Genomic DNA, 18,435 nt, shown 5'->3' with positions numbered 1-18,435 from the left:
GCATCTGTTGCTGCATCTGCTGCTGCTGCTGCTGCTGCTGCTGCTTTTTCATCGGCTCAGCAACCTTTGACCCTTGTCCTTGAGTTTTACTCTTATCATTGGTGTAACTGTAGTCATTCCTGCCATAGAGCACGAGGCCCTGTCGGCCAGATTGCAAACCACCAACTATGGTACACGACGGTTGGGTTTTTGATGTGGACTGTCCATCGGGCTCCGGTCCTTTCGAAGGAAGGAGTTTGGAGACTTCAGGCTTGAGAAGTCTCATGTCCGTGTCTTTTTTTGGCAGAGACAAAGAGGTGAGGATTGATTGTAACGTCTGGTTTGGTTGGGTCTGCGATCGTTTGGATGGATCGCCGCTTGGAGGAGCCACAGAACTTTGTATTGAACTGTACGGAGAGCTGAAACTGGTAACCGAGCCGCCCTGGTCACGTGACGAACCCAAAGCACTGCTCTTCACCTCCGTCAGACTTTGTTGCAGTGGTTCTCTGCTCCGGCTGCTGCTGTCATAAGTGTCCATCGGCAACATACTTCTACTTCCACCACTGTTGGCTCGACTCCCACCGGTCCTTCCTATCTCATCCCCAACTCCTCCAGTGTATTTGCTAGTATGTCCGTAGTCAATCACTTTACTTGGTTGGAGAATCGCCGTCGATATTTCATCCTGGCTCATCCCTGCCCGTCCAGAACCACTGAATCTGTCCATTCCACTCAGACTTGTGGGGGGTTTGGGTTCTGGGTAGGGTTTGGACTGCACTTCAGTTGCAGCATTTTTGGTTTTCTGAATCCGGATCTGGCGCAAGATGAAAGGCAGGTTGTCAGGTGTGATCTGGTCTTCAGGGTAAGCAATGAGATGCTCCAAGTCCTCTTTTTCAAGTCCAAAGTGCAGAAGGATGTTAGAAGCCGATTCCGAAGTGTACTTGGGGCAACCGGAGTCGGCAGCCGGAGGTTTTTCTGGCTCTTGATAGGAATAATCACCTAAACCCGGAATGGATTGCATATCACGTTGTCTTTCCCCGGAGGCACTAAACCTACCGTCACCACCGCTTGGAAAGCTCGATGAAGCAGACGATGAATAGAATTTCGAGGAATCGTCCTCGGTTGTCCTTTTGTAGTTTGGCAACCAGTCCGAGGAGCTACCGCCCCTTTCAACATCATAGTATCGGTGTGGTTGAGAGGCCGACGACATCGGATAGGAGGTCGCCCCGGCGGTGGAAGAAGGAAACGTGTCTCTTTGGGTGCTGGTAAAGGGAGAGCCCTGGCCGACAGGCTGATGCCTCACCTCCTCCCTGGCTCTGCTAATATGCATGTCGACAGACCTCTCTATGTCTTTGTCCGTTATGGCTCTACTCTGTTGGGGCGCGTAGTTCATCGGCAGAGCTTGCATCGATGGGATTGTTCCCCCAGAGTTGGCCGGAGGTGCAGAGGAAACTCCAGCAACGTTGAAGCTGGAGGCGGGACCAAAGTGTTGAGAAGTCCTCCGAGGATCCCGATCTGCCTGAACTCTGGAGAGTCCAGACTGTTGCTGGGTGGAACTTTGGTTCCCAGGGACGTAGGGGTTGTACAGGGGATGGGACATGGTGTTAGCGATCTTCAGAAGATTCAGGAGATGGATGGCCGCAGCGGTCGGGGACGCGGGCGTCGTGGGTACGTACGGAGAAGAAGTGCTGGAGTTCGCTGAAAAGTTCACAGGTCGACCGCCGACGGCGAGAGCGTTGTTTATCTGCGTCAGTGCGAGCTGAGCTTTCAGTTGAGCCAGCCACAAAGATGCAGCCTCCCGTCTGACCAACAGCGAGCTCCCTGCGAGCCCTCCTAGTAGGGGGCTCGATAGGGGCCCGGGAGCAGGAGAAGGGGCACAACTCTCCAAAAGCAATGAAAAGCTGAAAAGTTAAAAAACAAAGAAAGGGGTTATTTATCACAACTGGGCTTCAGCTTCTCGGAAGGGTGAAATCCATCGTCTGGGACGTCTGGTCTTGATTTGCCACTCTGATTCCTTTTGTCAGATACATATTCATTGTGTCAGTATCACTTCCTGCTCTTCACTTGCGAGAAACAACAGGGGAAGCAAAAGCAATCAAAGGACCAACAAAGAGAGAAAACAAGGTCATAGCTGTTAACAGTCAAAACAGAGTCAAACGCTGACATTTATTTCCTTCCCCGGACACAGTAGAGTCTTCTACCAACAGATGCACAAGCAAACTGCAAAATGTAACATCTGTTATGCAATTTCATTTCATTTCAGAACATCACACTAGACTAAACAATTCTTACAAGCCGGAAAACACGATGCATAACGCCGGTGGTGGAAAGCATTCTCAATAACTTCAGGTTGAACTCTGAATAACAATTCATTGAGAGGTTAAGTAACTTAATTAGATGGTATAATGCAAAACAAAAACCGCAACAACGTAAACACACAGAAAAGCATAGCAGCCTGGGGTTGGTCAACATCTTCTTCACAGAGTTTTTGCTTTGCTTGAAAAAAATGCAGCAACGCCTTTTAAATGCAAAGAAGTCAGTGTGTGATGTAACGGGGGAACTAATGCAGGTTATCTAGCAAATAAAGTTGATTCTGGCTCAACTTCTGTCGGGCCCAATGAAGTTTACCAAGCATCAGCTTTATTATCATTATTATTAATTTGTTTTTTTTTGTTTTTTACCAATTAAATAGATTCTTTTGTAGAGTAATAGTCTAATTTCTACACTTTATCTTTGGACTGTTTCAAAAACCGATGAATCTGTTGCCGCCATAATTGGTTTCCAGAGTACAATGCTGTTATAAACCTTTGTCTGTCCGGTGTTTTCACATCCAATGAACCCTCCAACTCATGGATCTGTTACTCAAACTGGACCCCTAAATTAATATCCCATGACTTACATAAAATAACAATACGATGTCTGTATGACATTTATCTGGTTTTCGGGCTGCTCCAACTGGTCAACTAAACACTAGTCAACAAGAAAAGTCCACCAAATTTTCTTTGGCCATTTGGTTGCAAGAAAAAAAGAAAAGTTCAACGCACTGGCTTATCAGTATCATTATAACTAACTTATGTGAACATTCGTTACCAGCCACGCCCTTCCTTCTCGGGAACGTGGTCCTGCTGGTGTGACGAATGTCCAGTAGGTCCTTGTTGTGGGAAGGGAGCGACTCCCTCTGTTGCGAGTGTGTCGGAGGTAGCGTTGATAGGACAATGGCCGCAGTCAGTAATATAAAACAGCAGAGAAGTGTCAAGATGGGTCCAATTTTCAGCATAACAAGGCCGTGTGTTCGCTGCGCCACAAGAAAAAAACAAAAAAAACAAGACCTGGTCCATTCAACGCCGCGACGATGTCACTTCCTCTCCTCGTCACAGCAGAGCTGGTCCTGACAGTGAAGGCTGGTGACCAGTAGGGGGCGTGCAGATTGATACTGAATTATCACTATTTCCAATCCTAAATGTTTCCGTTACAATTAAGTTTATACTTTATAGGTCAATATCTTAACTTTTAGGAAAACGTGTCTTTCATTAAAAGGAAAAGTCACTACACCATCACCAGAAATCAGTCTAAAAACCAGCTGGTTTGTAGGAAGTACTTTTCTTTCCGTTCTGTCATCGTCGTATGTGAACTCGGCCACCATTTATGCACGAACCCTTGAACAGGCGCTGATGTCAGCAAACTGCAGACAGTAACACGTGGACAATTTTTTTCTCCGTTTTTTAAGCAGCAACGACACTGGATGTGACGCATGCGGGAGGACGAGGAGTTACCGTGGCAACACCACAGACCTCGATAAGCATCTGAAACTTAATCACAACGCGGAAGATGATGCGTTTATGCACCGACGGTCTCAAGAAGAGAAGACGGGTTCAATGTCAGGTCCTGTCAGGAAACATCCAGGTGACCCAGTGAGGCCGCGTCGCTACGGTGACGTGGCCGGGGATTCATGTCTGCGTCGGCGTCGAGTGCTTCGATTCATATTGAGACAAATAAATATGCCAAATAAATAAATAAATATAGTTATGAAGTGACATAATGAAAATAAATAAACTATAATACTGATAGAGCATGAGAGGCGTTTATGGGAAATCTTTTAATTGTGGCCACAGAAAACAACCCGGCTGAACTCTGCACCACCACAAAACTAAAGATGGGCACCGTGATGCGTCATGTCATCTCCTTGAGCTTTAAATGGATCAAATTGATACCGAAAAACGCACCGGTACCAAAGTCAAGGTATCGGTCGGGTACATTTTGGGAACCAGCCTGCTCGGTACCAGTCGATGCCTCTCCGCTTCCACAGCAGCTGTAGTTCATGTTGAAAAGGTGCATTCAAAGACAAGGCATCCCCTCTGTTGTGCACAATGCATGTATATTAGGGTTCCCCTGAAGTTTCTGTGGTAGCTGCATTCAACTAAAACTATGCATTTGAATGCAAGTTAACAGTTTGCTCCACAGTGGCTTACCTGCTGTGTTACAACACTTCATATTGAGCTGGGTTTTTTAAGGAGAACCCTGAGCTCAGTATCGGTACTTCCTGCCTGTTTCATATATATTTTTATCTTATGTTTGTTGTTCTTGGTACCGGACCGGAAAAGAAAGCCCGGTGCATCTCTGCATCATCAGCTTCCAGCTGCGGTGTTTTGAAGCCTTCGCAGATGCTAACCTCGAAGCGCTAACGTTAGCCTTCCTTCCGCGGGGCCCGTTCACAAACCGACGTCAATAAACGGTCACCGGTCGGGAAACACCGAGAACAGCGACCGGAACCGAAAGCGCGTCGCTCCGTGTTTGTCTACCTGCGTCTTCTTACATACCGTTCGTTGTTTATGTGCGTGTCTTGCAGCCTCGACGCGCTTCACGCTGGTCCTCCGGTTCGCTCGTCCTGTGAGCTAACGGCAGGAAAACGGAGGTTACGTACCGAGTCTTCTCCACTTCCGGTTTGGACGACCGGCCTTCAGAGTAAAAGACGACACGACGTGAGATTAATGCTGCAACCTGCTGCCACATCAGGAGCGGTGGTGGAATGGAAATAAGTACATCTTACTCAAGTATTTAAGTATAATTTAGAGGTACTTGTTTGAGTATGTTGGTGTTACTTTTATACTTCCACTTTACTACATTTAAGAAGGAAATATTTTACTTTTTAATCTGCCACATCCATTTCACAGATAGTTTATAGTAATATTCTTTCAGATCAATATTTTATACATGCAATATATGACCAGCTTGTAATATATGAATTGTTATACATAGATTAGACTGTTCAGTTTCATGTTTTGAAATTTGCCCATACAATGACAACATTAAAATGCTGCTCAAGAATATCAATGAAGCAATATTCCAATGTTTTATATTATAAATATAACACTCTAAAGCTACTTTTGATAATTGAGTACTGCTGTGTAAATGTGATGGAAAAAAAGATGTGTCTCTTCCTCTTATTTGCATTGTGGCTCCAGAAAGTCTCTTCTGTTTTCTCTCTCTTATTTGCATTGTGGCTCCGGAAAGTCTCTTCTGTTTTCTCTCTCTTATTTGCATTGTGGCTCCAGAAAGTCTCTGGTCAAGCAGTCTCTGAAAAGTTTCTTCCGTTTTTCTCTCTCATTTGCAAGTGATTCCTTTTTGTTTTACTTTCCACATCTAATTGACGACTCCCACTGTGTCCTTATCTTGTGACCTACAACCAACTCTGTATTACCATACGAAAGCAGATACAAAGGGAGGGGGGGGGGTGACTGTCTACTGTTTGTTAACTGTATAAAAGCTGCCCTGTGGAGGAGTGAGGTGGAGCACTGCTGAACACCTCTCTTTGAGGGTGCATGTATTTGCTCCTTCTTGCAAGAATAAATGTCCCGATATGTTTGATTTTGAACCGAGCCTCTGAGTAATTTTTCCAACAAAATGTAAACTTAGTAATAAGGTTATTGTTATGATTATTTTTACTAATATATAATAATTTCATTTCTGTCTTAAGTGATTGGTTGTTGTGTTTGGAGTCAAGACAGCCTCCTTGGGAGTGTATTTTAAAACTTGACCCAGCTCAGCATGATACTTGAACTTTGATAAGAGGTTAAAGGGTCTCGGACCAGTCTGTTAAATCTGTTGCAGAATTAAGTTACTTGCTGTAAGATTTGTGTTTCATGATCATCCGCACATGGTTCGGAAGACGATGTGCTATGTATATCTGACCAATTGAAAATGAAGTTCTGAAGTTTCTGTTCAACATAAAAAGCTGCACCTGTATGTATATTCTTCAAAGAAATACCGTCTCCTGTAGCCGCAACATGAAAATATTTTGTTTGCCATGGCAGCAGGTGTTTGGGTTAAGTGTGGTATCATCAGTCTGCCTCACAGTGGTGCTATTTTCACAGCATTTCACATAATATTTCAAACTCCCTGTGGGTGGTGATCTTTTATCGCTATAAATATCCCTGCATTTCCTCAACATGTTTCCTTGAGAGTTATTATACCAAACAGACAATTTACCAAAGCAAACATTTTGAAATCTTAAAAATGTATTGATGATTTTCATGCGAGACATTTGAATGAGCCAGTTTGGGGGGGGGGGGAGGGGAAGAGAGACAAGAAGGACATTTAGGAACCAGCTTTACTTGAATTTTATCCTTCTAATAAGCTTTTTAGCAAAAACTGGATTGTTCCTTGTGTTTGCACATTTCTTTACATAAATCCACTAAAACAATACACTTATTGACAATATTTGAAATATAACTTTCATGTATATGGGATATATACTGTATGTATAAATTGCCTTTTAACTGTCTTGGCTGCTGACTTTTAAACCTGCAACAACTCTCTCGCCAATTTGGGGGCAGTATAAACAAAATATACAGGATCATTACCTTTTAATTTGAGATGGCAAACATTTCTCCAAACAGCTGCATATTTACACATCCAGCAGTTACAGATGATAAATATATTTTTACATTTGGAGTCATGTTTTTGGCCACATTATGAGTTTAAATCAGATATTCATTCTCTTTTAGCTCTGTTTTTGGTCTCCACCGACTCCTGAGGAAAGTATTTGACTTTTAGCTCTGAGAGAAAATGTGTCTAAAATCCACCTGCCTCCGAAACATCAACCTCCGTTGCTTTTTTGCCTCACAATATTTGCGTTCTGTGTGAAAGTACTAAAAACAAGAGCTCGAGAAAATATATTGACGTCCAAATTTAATCGCACAAAAAAAAAAGATTACGTAATCCCTAAAAAGAAGGTGTCGAACCCTCCTCCTGCAAATAAAAACATGAACCAGTGAGGATTTTGTTGAGCTTAGTGGGCGGACGCCTCCCTAAAGTTGCCAAGTTTGCCTTGTAGCGTGGTGGTGCCGCACGCCAAAACCAATCAAGCTCCAAAAACACTCCCAGATCCCCCAACTGGATTTAGCAACACGCCACCAGACCTATACACACAGAGCCGGTATATGTGCTCCAAGTCATTGATAATGAACGGCTATCGACTCTAGAGACGGTTGAATTGACAGTTTATCGAAAGGTGATGATGAATATTTTCATTAAAGGGTAATTCTCTGTTGGGTATTGCAGCAAATTACCAATATATCCCCTTTATCCCCTCCCCCGAACCACAGGGCTTAACACCTGACCACGACACAACAGCTGACTGGCAGCACGCTGCAGTGTGTGTGTGTGTGTGTGTGTGTGTGTGTGTGTGTGTGTGTGTGTGTGTGTGTGTGTGTGTGTGTGTGTGTGTGTGTGTGTGTGTGTAGGAGTGTGTGTGTTTGTGTGCACTTAGAAGTGGATGTCGAGCCAAAAGAAGTTGGGATTTATTTTCAGCTGTCATCACCCCCCACCACCCCGAAGGCTCGCGGCGGTGACCTCACCGCAGGGCGCATGCACGCACGGACGAACAGGCATGTTTTGAGTGTGAACTGACACACATTCCTGCTACACGCACACTTTTACAGAATAATCTGTGGACCACTGCAGGTTAGTATCGTTATGTCAAATGTGCCCAGTGGTCTCAAGATAGTCATGAAACATCTAATTAAAGTCTAAAGTTTCTTCTCCCCGAGTTCGACTCACATTAACACATGTCAACGAAACATGTCTCTCGTTGCATCACCGTAAAATATTCGACTGTCAATTTGAAGACTATTACGAACTGTTAGTCGAAATGTGAACAACTATCACAGATTACAACTGTACTAATAATCAATCAATCTCAGAAACCTGATGCTTCCCAGGGACATCCTGAAACAGGACGATTCCTGGTCCAGTAGCCTGCTGTACATTATGTCGTAAATACAAAATCCGGATCTTGTGATTACAACTTTTTTGGGGGGAATCTCAGAAGAATGTTTTCTTTGGTGAATGCATTAAACTTCTGTATTTCCTTTCTTTATCTAATTTGTTTTTTTCCCACCGCATGCATGATGACCAAACTTATTTCCCCTTTGAAAATTAAAGTTATGGGTCTACTGACACCATGTAGATTATTAATTATCATCAGTGTGTGCAGAGAAAACCCTCATCACTACCCCCACACCACCCGCACAGACCCCCCCCCCGCCCCCACACACACACACACACACACACACACACACACACACACACACACACACACACACACACACACACACACACACACACTTTTAGCGGCCAGCACTCACCCTATGTGCCCTATTCTGATGGACAGCTCCAAGCTCGTGACATTGGGTGTGCGGTTACCTCAGCAGTTTCTGGGAGTCCCTGCAACCCCAGCAACACGCTCTGCAACACGCACGGCAACACGCCCTGCAACACGCCCTGCAACACGCATGGCAACACGCCCTGCAACACGCCCTGCAACACGCCCGGCAACACGCCCTGCAACACGCCCTGCAACACGCCCTGCAACACGCCCTGCAACACGCCCGGCAACACGCATGGCAACACGCCCTGCAACACGCGTGGCAACACGCCCTGCAACACGCCCGGCAACACGCACGGCAACACGCCCTGCAACACGCGCGGCAACACGCACGGCAACACGCCCTGCAACGCGCACGGCAACACGCCCTGCAGCAGACGGATAAATCATCCCGGGCTCGGGGACACGGAGGGCAGGCGGTAACCCACACCGGGTAAACCTGCTGCTACATGTGTCGCGGTTATAAATCTCTCCGCAGCAGAGCAGTTTAAAGCGCTTTGATATTTTTGACAAATGATTTGAAGAAGGAGAGGTTTCTTATTGCGTCTAAAGTGCCTGTTCCCTATTTGTATTTTCACTCTTACATAATCTTTTACATTGGGTACAAAGCGCCGTTGACTTAAACTCTCCCACATTTTTGTTATTTTGATGTTTTGTGAATTAATTTAAAATGGTGAAGTTGTGTCTCTGTTGTGTATTGGGAAACTTTCAAAAACAGTTAGCCCGGTGAAAATAAATCTCCACGGTCTCAAAAGGCTGAAGTCACTCAGCACCACCAGGTCTGGACATGCAAGTCTTGACGGGGGAATTTGTATCTTACTAATTTATATTGAGCTCATTTAAATTTCCAGTCGATCAATTCTCCTGAACGCACGTCTCAAATAAACACCTGATTAGTTATGTTGTATTGCGCTGTGGTTTAACATGGCAAAGCTTTTCCAATGGTTTTATTTAGTCATTTGAAGGTGGGGTGTCGAAGCAGCTAAATCCAAATGAGGATTCAAGTCCTTGTTTTTACGACTCAAATGACTCGAGGTCTGAAGCTCAGGAGCAGGTCGCAGCAGCTGTTTCAAAACTTACTGAATAACCAGAGTGGTTTTCCAGGTGGATATTTCTGCATCAATAAATAAAACGTCTTACACCACATAGGAAACTCATTACATAGAGATAACTTGTTTGAAAATATCCACGCCAGCTTACCGCATGCTCACATTTGACCTGTGAAAAATGACTTGACTTTTGATTAAAAATGATGTTTAATCATATCAGTTAGCATCACCGAATATTTACAGCTCACTTTGAACGGCATAAATAAAATATTTTTTTAGATTTTTCTGTTTTTGCATCCATAAAAAGGACAAAACGTGGTTTTATTATATTGTTGAGCATATTTCAGGAAGTTTGTGATGCTGATTACATAGTTGATTTAATTTTTTTATTGGACAGCACTACAGATCAACAAATTCACACATTATAAAGGACTTCATTTTGCTAAGATATTTTTCAAGTTTGTCGTTGAAACTAGTTAGCTCAGTTCCTCAGAACTTAAAAAGGATCTAGTACAGAAACTAATCGATGAATGTGCGATTGGTAAAATCCAATCTGGGTCTCCGGTCCCGAGACTGAAGACCTTCGTAGGCCTTAAAAGAACCTATTTTGCACTCCAAGTGTGTTGAAGTGAGTGTGCGCATTGAGACCAACTAGATCATCTAATGTAAACTTTGTGAAATTTCTCCCGTCTCACCTCACAGGGAGCTCGAATGAGATGGAAAAAGACAGCGATACTGCTTCTTGTAGTTCGAGTTACATCATCGCGTCTCGGCTTCGTGCACCGCAGAGACTTTTCATCACCAGCGCGGTATGTGTGTGTCATCCTGTCTCAGACACACTCACACACTTGACGCCGTATCAACTGATATGGTGAGCTAGCCTTGAGACTTTTACTATTTTAAGAGACTAAAAATACAAATGAACGAAGGTTACGTGATCTATTCTATATTCTATATTGAAAAACCTTCACTGTTAAAACATCAATAAATACTTCTTTCTAAAGGCCTTTTTTTTGTGTGATTTATACATCGAGTCTGTGATGTGATTTTAAACAATCCTGTCACTGAGTCGGGGCTTCGTACTGTGATGTCCTGTCCAAAGTTATCACACTTAACAACCTGCCTGAGTTCGGGTGACCCAGAAACTCTTTTCACAGCTGGATGAACTAATGGAGTCCAACGCAAAGTGACCCGACTGTCGAGGCGATCGCTCGGCTCGACCACCGAGACTAGTCCTGCCAAGTTTGAAGATTTATAATTAAAACAAATAAAAAATACCAGTGTGTATCACCGCTGGCACAATATTATTTTGATGAAGTCTAATTAGCTCTCAAATTAAAAGCCTGTGAGTGCCACTCTTATATTTCCTATTAGCTGACGGGAACGTGTTCGCACTGTATTGTGTGGTGCAGAATTGTTCAATACTGATGTCATTTCTTGCAACACGCATTTCCTTTTTTTAATTTTCACATCACGCCATTATTATTAGGCTGTAATAATGTTATCTCGGGCTCCACTCACGTCGTGAATTAACCAACTGACCTCAAACTATTTTTCTGTCTCTTGTGGGATGCTAAACTTGAACCCAGTAAGCAGTAAAATCAGCCTCGGCTGGAAGGAGGGTACCTGGAAGACCCCCGTTGAAGTGTTAACGATCAACAGGTGGGGGGAGGAGAGAAGGGGGAGGACAAAGCGACAGGCGAACACGACACTGGAAAACAATGGTGTGAACTTCAGGCAGAATCTCTGTACATTTTAGAGAAATTAAATGATGATAAACAGCAATGAATCAAAAACGTAGACAAAAAAAAACAAAACAAAAAAAACAACAGGTGCACTTTTAAATCCACCTCTTGGTACGATCACACCCGTCGCATGCCAAGCACCCAAAACCCTCCCAAAAATTTACGAGGTGTTCGGTCATATGGTTGTTGTTGGCTAGATGTGTGCGTGACTGGGACAACGTTGTTTCAAGGTCAGTGTGTTTTTGAGCAGTGTTTCCTCAGTTGGATCCCACAGTAACTAAGACTTCTGTGGACAGGCCTCCTATAACCATGCAACATGAATATTTCAATAATCAATATTTCTCAAAATGTATCATGACATCGGATGAAATGATGAAAATGAAATGCTTGTAGTGATAAATCGGAGTCAACTAAAGAGGGAATTTTGAACTGAATCTTTATTTAGTGACTCAAACTATTTTTAATGTTACTTAATGACTGCTCAGTGTGTGAATAAGCAGCTGTTCGCTAAAATATTAATCTCAATAACTTGGTAAGGTGATAATAGTGTCTGTCGGATGTGTTTACGGCTTGTTCTGCTGCTCCAAGTGGCAAAAAGAAAATCTAATGACGGAGTTTTAATGAGTTAAGCGGCACCTTTTTACAGAGATGTAAAACGAGACGTTCAAATGCAGTGCGATTTAAACAGTCAGAATTTATGTGCAAAAAAAACTTGCTTCATGAACTGAAACTATGCAGCCGTGTCCCCTGATTGGTTTTGTCCTGAAGCATTTGCTACCTTGAAACAGCAACAGATATTTCAGCAAACACATTAAAAACTACACGTTCACATTCAGGACACAGCTCTCCTGGCTGCCGTACCAACCGCTCGACGGTGTAGTGGTGGAAATAGTGTGACGTTTTTATAGAGCTACAAAGTCCACAGAGGGAGGTGGTTGGGGCGGAGGGATGGGTCAACAAAGTGGAGATCTTATTCACTTTCCATTTTCTACTGGTTGTTGGTTTGCACAATCATTTTCTCACCATAACCGTACTGTTTTTGTGCCTAAACCTACCCAGACCTGGTGCTGTCAAATCACAAAAATACTAATATATATAATAATGTGTTGTTTTTCAGGAGGACTTGTTGGATAACTAGCAGTCAGGGAGGACGTGGAGGTAGATAAAAGGTACATATCACACACACACACACACACACACACACACACACACACACACACACACACACACACACACACACACACACACACACACACACACACACACAACTAAATCCAGCCGACTAAATCCACAGCAACAGAGAGCTCAGAGTAAAGCCTTGCTTCAGACCGAAGCTATTTGACACCTTTCATAAAAACAACAACACAGCTGTTTATCTTTTATCCTCCTTCGCTTCCCTTGTTTACCACTTCAATCTTTGTCCCGATCTTTTCTCTCTTTATCTCTGTCTCTCGTTCACTCTCTCTCAGCCACAATCTTGTGTTTATTTCCCTTTTATACGACCATCCCGTCACAGCCCAGCCAAGGCCTAAAGCCACGGAGTAACGGGACGACAACCACTCGCACCAATGTGGCAATAAACGCCTCACCCGCTGTCTTGGCTCGTCCGGGGAAAAACTATTAAAAGCTCCTTTGGGATTAAAGCTTCAATTCCTGTACAACCAAAAAATTATGACTGTTAATTAAAAACATGACTCATATTTCGTAAAAGCACGGCTAGTAGTACAGATCAGGTCAGAGGTTTTCTAACTTTAGTGGCAACGTGATGGTTTGATGAACGACTGAACACACAAATGAACGAATGGATGAGATGAAACAATGCATTGAAGAAGGAACGACTTTAAGGTGCAATGAAGGGGTCGATGGATCGATGATCAATGAATCTCTTCGTGGAGGAAAACGGTGACGTAAAAGAAATTTAAACTAAAGTGAAACAAATGAAAAGAGAAAAAAAAAAAAAAGATCAACTGGAGCTCTGATTTGACCTTCTGAAGGTTAAACTAATAACAGCTGTCATGGCGACAATAAAGCCATCACAAGATGTTAAAGTTATTGGGCTCTTTGTGCTCTCGTGACATGACCGAGCAAACAGGTCATCAAAGTGACATCTTCGTCCCAACAGGCTCTTTAGATCGGACCAAAACCCCACGACTTATATAACTTGGATAAATCTCTGGAAACCTGCACGCATGTCGGATAAGGCGTAGCTGAGGAAAACGTTTAACTCCCTTGGATTCAGACACACGAGAGACCCACACTCACACGTGTATAACCCCGTCACGTACATTTGTGGGCTTGTTTTAGCTACAGGGTCGGCCGGGCGAGCCGGGGTTAATACCGCAGGACTGTCTCACACTTGCTAATTGCTCCATATGCACACACGGCCGGACGAGGACGGAGTCGCTCCGAACTCACTGAGGATTAAACACTTCACCAAGATTTAAAAACGTTTTCTACAGATGCGTATGGAGACCCGTATCGTTCTAATTTTATGGTTGCAAGTAGTGACTTCGATTAAACGATGTTCTGTCTTGGCATCGATCAAATCCACCTTTCAGCTCATTTGGTTGCTTCTCTGAACGTCTACTGCTAATAAAAGTTCGACAAATAATTTACTCGTCCGTCTTAAATCTTCTGCTGCATTCAAAGTCTGAAGGCACGACTCAAAACAAAGCTGCATGCATTGTTGTATTTCTCTCTCGCACACATAACAATAAAAACCCACACAGATTTCCATCCTCACCGTTGTGCGGGGACGACGGCGTCGCTACCGTTTGAGACGCGGCCGGTTTTACCCGCTCGGGTGTTGCCGTCGGTAATCTTTGAGGTTTTCGGGTGGCCGGCGTCCGCTGAAGTCGGCTTGCGAGAACCTCGGGCCTTCTTTTCCTCCAGCATGGCCAAAAGCACACATACACATATATGCACACAAACACATACAAGCACACGGCTCACACTTTCTTATTGTCCGTTTCCGTCTTCCATGTCACTCGTACACACCTCCGCCTGCGGGTTTCTGAAACGGTAAAGTGTTTAGTCTTCCACGAATCCCAAATTTACAAGGAATATTTTCTCCTTTTCCATATTTACAAAGACAAATTTTGTTTTGTATTTGCAAATAAATCCAAAGTGAAGAATTCCTGAGGAAAAAGTTTCTGGAAAATAAAGTCGACAGACCGTCGTTTACCTATTCTACTGCGAGAGAAAAACTAAATCAGTAAATCATTCAAGCTTTCCAAAACGTTAAATCCTCTGGAAGTCCAGTAATTCGGGATTCCAGGCGTCCCGCGACCACGAGGACTCGAGCATTTCAGATTTCGGAGGGCTTAAGATATTACTGGCTCAGCAGGATTTGAGCCGGCAGAGACCGAAAGGCAAATGAGGAGGAGCGCTTGCATTACTCAACACCCATTTCCTCTGAGCCAGCATGTGGAGAGGAGGAGGGAGACGGAGAGACGGAGGGAGGCGGGAAAGAAGATGGACTTGTTTCAGTTCTACGATTAAAAAAAGAGTCACAAAGAAAAAAAATCACTCAGTAATGTTAAATTTGGGAAGTTGCTAAATAACGCCGATTCAGCAAACATTTTTAATAGTTGAACAGAGTCGCCTGGTTGATTCAGTTTCACTTCGATTTTTAGGTTTCAACATTAGAAACTGATCTAGGTTGAAACATCCATCTGCCAGTTTTATTCAGGCATTAAATTGAATGTTTAATTGTCCCATTCTCTTTGATTCTCTTGTTGTCCTGTAGATCCACATCATAAATTGGTTCGGTTTAACTAAACGTTAGTAACCTGCATTGTGGTTGTTTTGTATATTTAAAGCAATAAGCAATCAATAAACGTTCATTTTGGTTTGGCTGTTGGTCCATTACATGAAGTGAACGCACCCGAGATGCATTGACATCCGATCAGTGTGAACGCAGGAAGGACCGCCCACTGGACCGCCCACTGGACCGCCCACTGGACCGCCCACTGAACCGACGACCTTTGAACAACCACAAGAAATATCCATCAGAAATAACATCCCATATGAATGTACTGAACAGCTGAAGTGTTCTGCAGCAAGAATGAAGTTGATCTTTGGTCTTGGTTATCTGACTCACTGCTGACATCTTGTGGTATTCAGTGGTAAGTTCATACAAAATTACAAACTACTTCTATATACAGCTCTGGAAAAAATTAAGAGACCACTTCAAAATGATCAGTTTCTCTGGTTTTACTATTTATTGGTATGTGTTTGAGTAAAATGAAAATGTTTGTTTTATTCTATAAACTACTGACAACATTTCTCCCAAATTTCAAATAAAAATATTGTCTTTTAGAGCATTTATTTGCAGAAAATGACAACTGGTCAAAATAACAAAAAAGATGCAGAGTTTTCAGATCTGGAATAATGCAAAGAAAACAAGTTTATATTCATTTTTAAACAACACAATACGAATGATTTAACTTAGGAAGAGTTCAGAAATCAATATTTGGTGGAATCACCTTGATTTCCAATCCCAGCTTCATGCGTCTTGGCGTCTCTCCACCTCTTTCACTTTGATGTTGGGAGACTTTATGACACTCCTGGTGCAAAGATTCAAGCAGCTCGGCTTTGTTTGACGGCTGGTGACCGTCCATCTTCCTCTTCATCACGCTCCAGAGGTTTTCAATGGGACTCAGGTCTGGAGATCTGGCCGGCCATGACAGGGTCCTGATCTGGTGGTCCTTCATCCACACCTTCACTGACCTGGCTGTGTTTCATGGAGCATCGTCCTGCTGGAAGAACCCTCCTCAGAGGTGGGGAACATCGTCAAAGGATGGAAGCAAGTTTTCTTCCAGGACAACGTTGTTCTCGGCTCGATTCATGCGTCCTTCACAGAGACAAATCTGCCCGATTCCAGTGTTGCTGAAGCCCCTCAGATCTTCACCGATCCTCCACCACATTTCACAGTAGGTGTGAGACTCTGTGGCTCGTCGACCTCTCCAGGTCTCCGTCTAACCATGAGACCACCAGGTGTTGGGAGAAGCTGAACACTGGACTCATCAGAGAAGATGACCTTCCTCCGGTCCTCTATGGTCCAATCGTGATGGTCTTCTTCAAACATCAGCCTGGCTCGTCTTTGCTTCTCATGATGAAGGGCTTTTTCTAGCTTTGCAGGACTTCAGCCGCTAAGAGCCTGTTTCTAACCGTCCTCGCCGTCCTCACTGTCCTCTTCACCCCAGCTGCTGTCTGACGTTCTTTTTGGAGGTCACTTGATGTCATCCTACGGTTGTTGAGTGACATTGGAGTGAGTTGGAGGTCATCCTGGTGAGAGGAGAGTCGTTTTGGTCCTCCGTTGGTCTGTAGCTTTGTTGTCCCTAATGTCTGTAGCTTTGTTGTCCCTAATGTCTGAAGCTTTGTTGTCCCTAATGTCTGTAGCTTTGTTGTCCTTAATGTCTGAAGCTTTGTTGTCTCTAATGTCTGTAGCTTTGTTGTCCCTAATGTCTGAAGCTTTGTTGTCCCTGATGTCTGTAGCTTTGTTGTCCCTAATGTCTGAAGCTTTGTTGTCCCTAATGTCTGAAGCTTTGTTGTCCCTGATGTCTGTAGCTTTGTTGTCCCTAATGTCTGAAGCTTTGTTGTCCCTAATGTCTGTAGCTTTGTCCCTAATGTCTGTAGCTTTGTTGTCCCTAATGTCTGAAGCTTTGTTGTCCCTAATGTCTGTAGCTTTGTCCCTAATGTCTGAAGCTTTGTTGTCCCTAATGTCTGAAGCTTTGTTGTCCCTAATGTCTGTAGCTTTTTTGTCCCTAATGTCTGTAGCTTTTTTGTCCCTAATGTCTGAAGCTTTGTTGTCCCTAATGTCTGTAGCTTTGTTGTCCCTAATGTCTGAAGCTTTGTTGTCCCTAATGTCTGTAGCTTTGTTGTCCCTAATGTCTGAAGCTTTGTTGTCCCTAATGTCTGAAGCTTTGTTGTCCCTAATGTCTGAAGCTTTGTTGTCCCTAATGTCTGTAGCTTTGTTGTCCCTAATGTCTGAAGCTTTGTTGTCCCTAATGTCTGCTGCTTGACCTCGTTCTGCTGAACTGTTCTTTGACATTTGAAGGATGGAAGCAGCCTGACGCTCACTGTATTCTTCTGCCAGTAAAACCAGAGTTGAATCTTTCTTTTCTCACTCAAAACTTTTCTTTTTAACTCATTTGGTCAATAGTCACTTTTAATTTTTTTTTTTTTTTAATTCCAGTTACTTTTGAGGTACTAGCACTGTTTCTACCATCCAGCTGGTCCTATTGCAAGAGGATAGTGATGACCACAGCACTTTTCTTCATTAAATAAGATTTGGTTCAGGTGATCAGCTCATCAGTACAATCAGGTGATCACCTGATCATTACCTCATTAAGTAGAATCAGGTGATCACCTGACCAGTACCTCATTAAGTAGAATCAAGTGATCACCTGATCAGTACCTCATTAAGTAGAATCAGGTGATCACCTGATCAGTACCTCATTAAGTAGAATCAGGTGTTTCTGTATTGGAATTCAACAGACTGGAATGGAACGGCTGCCGTACACATAGATGCTGATTTAAGAAACATTTGGAGTGGTCTCTGCATTTCTTCCAGAGCTGTAGTTGTTTTAATTATGTGCAAAATAAGGCAAAAAAAGTACACTATAATGTATGCTTTTAACTTACATTTTTTTTTAAAGATAATTTAAGTGACAACTTATATAATTTAATTTTGTTGTAAAGACACAACATTGATTTTCCTTCCGTTTTTATTCGATTAAAAAACAAATTCCTTGTTTATTCTTCTTTTTTAGGAATGAATAATAATGATACGCAGTAAGCTCCTTCACACAAACTCCCGATAATTAATATTTGCTTTTCTGACTTTATTCTAATTCTCTAAAGAGCTTACTTTATCATTTCTACTGTTAGGATAATATGTGTCCCAACCACTAAGTCGTCGGTAATATTTAGTGACACAAAACCTTCCACAGATTTCACTAATGAGTAAAAAATAAGAGGCACTTTGGAGTCAGAG

The 18,435-nt window shown here is 43.1% G+C and overlaps 1 protein-coding gene across 1 annotated transcript in view; it reads right to left on the bottom strand.

Annotated features, from left to right (window-relative positions):
• LOC138632452 (uncharacterized) overlaps positions 1 to 14,718 on the bottom strand; it is a 37,350-nt gene extending 22,632 nt beyond the window's left edge. The window contains 2 exon segments of the mRNA XM_069718026.1: positions 1 to 1,877; positions 14,179 to 14,718. Coding sequence (XP_069574127.1) covers positions 1 to 1,877; positions 14,179 to 14,330 — 2,029 coding nt within the window. The 5' untranslated portion in view covers positions 14,331 to 14,718.
• Between the last annotated feature and the right edge of the window lie 3,717 nt (positions 14,719 to 18,435).

Source organism: Brachyistius frenatus, unplaced genomic scaffold (assembly GCF_029030835.1).
Source record: "Brachyistius frenatus isolate BFR_SWC_R1_liver_20210118 unplaced genomic scaffold, ASM2903083v1 Contig_184, whole genome shotgun sequence".
NCBI classification, from domain to species: domain Eukaryota; kingdom Metazoa; phylum Chordata; class Actinopteri; family Embiotocidae; genus Brachyistius; species Brachyistius frenatus.
Note: the sequence above shows the minus strand (reverse complement) of the source record. Positions and strands in the feature narration are given on the sequence as shown.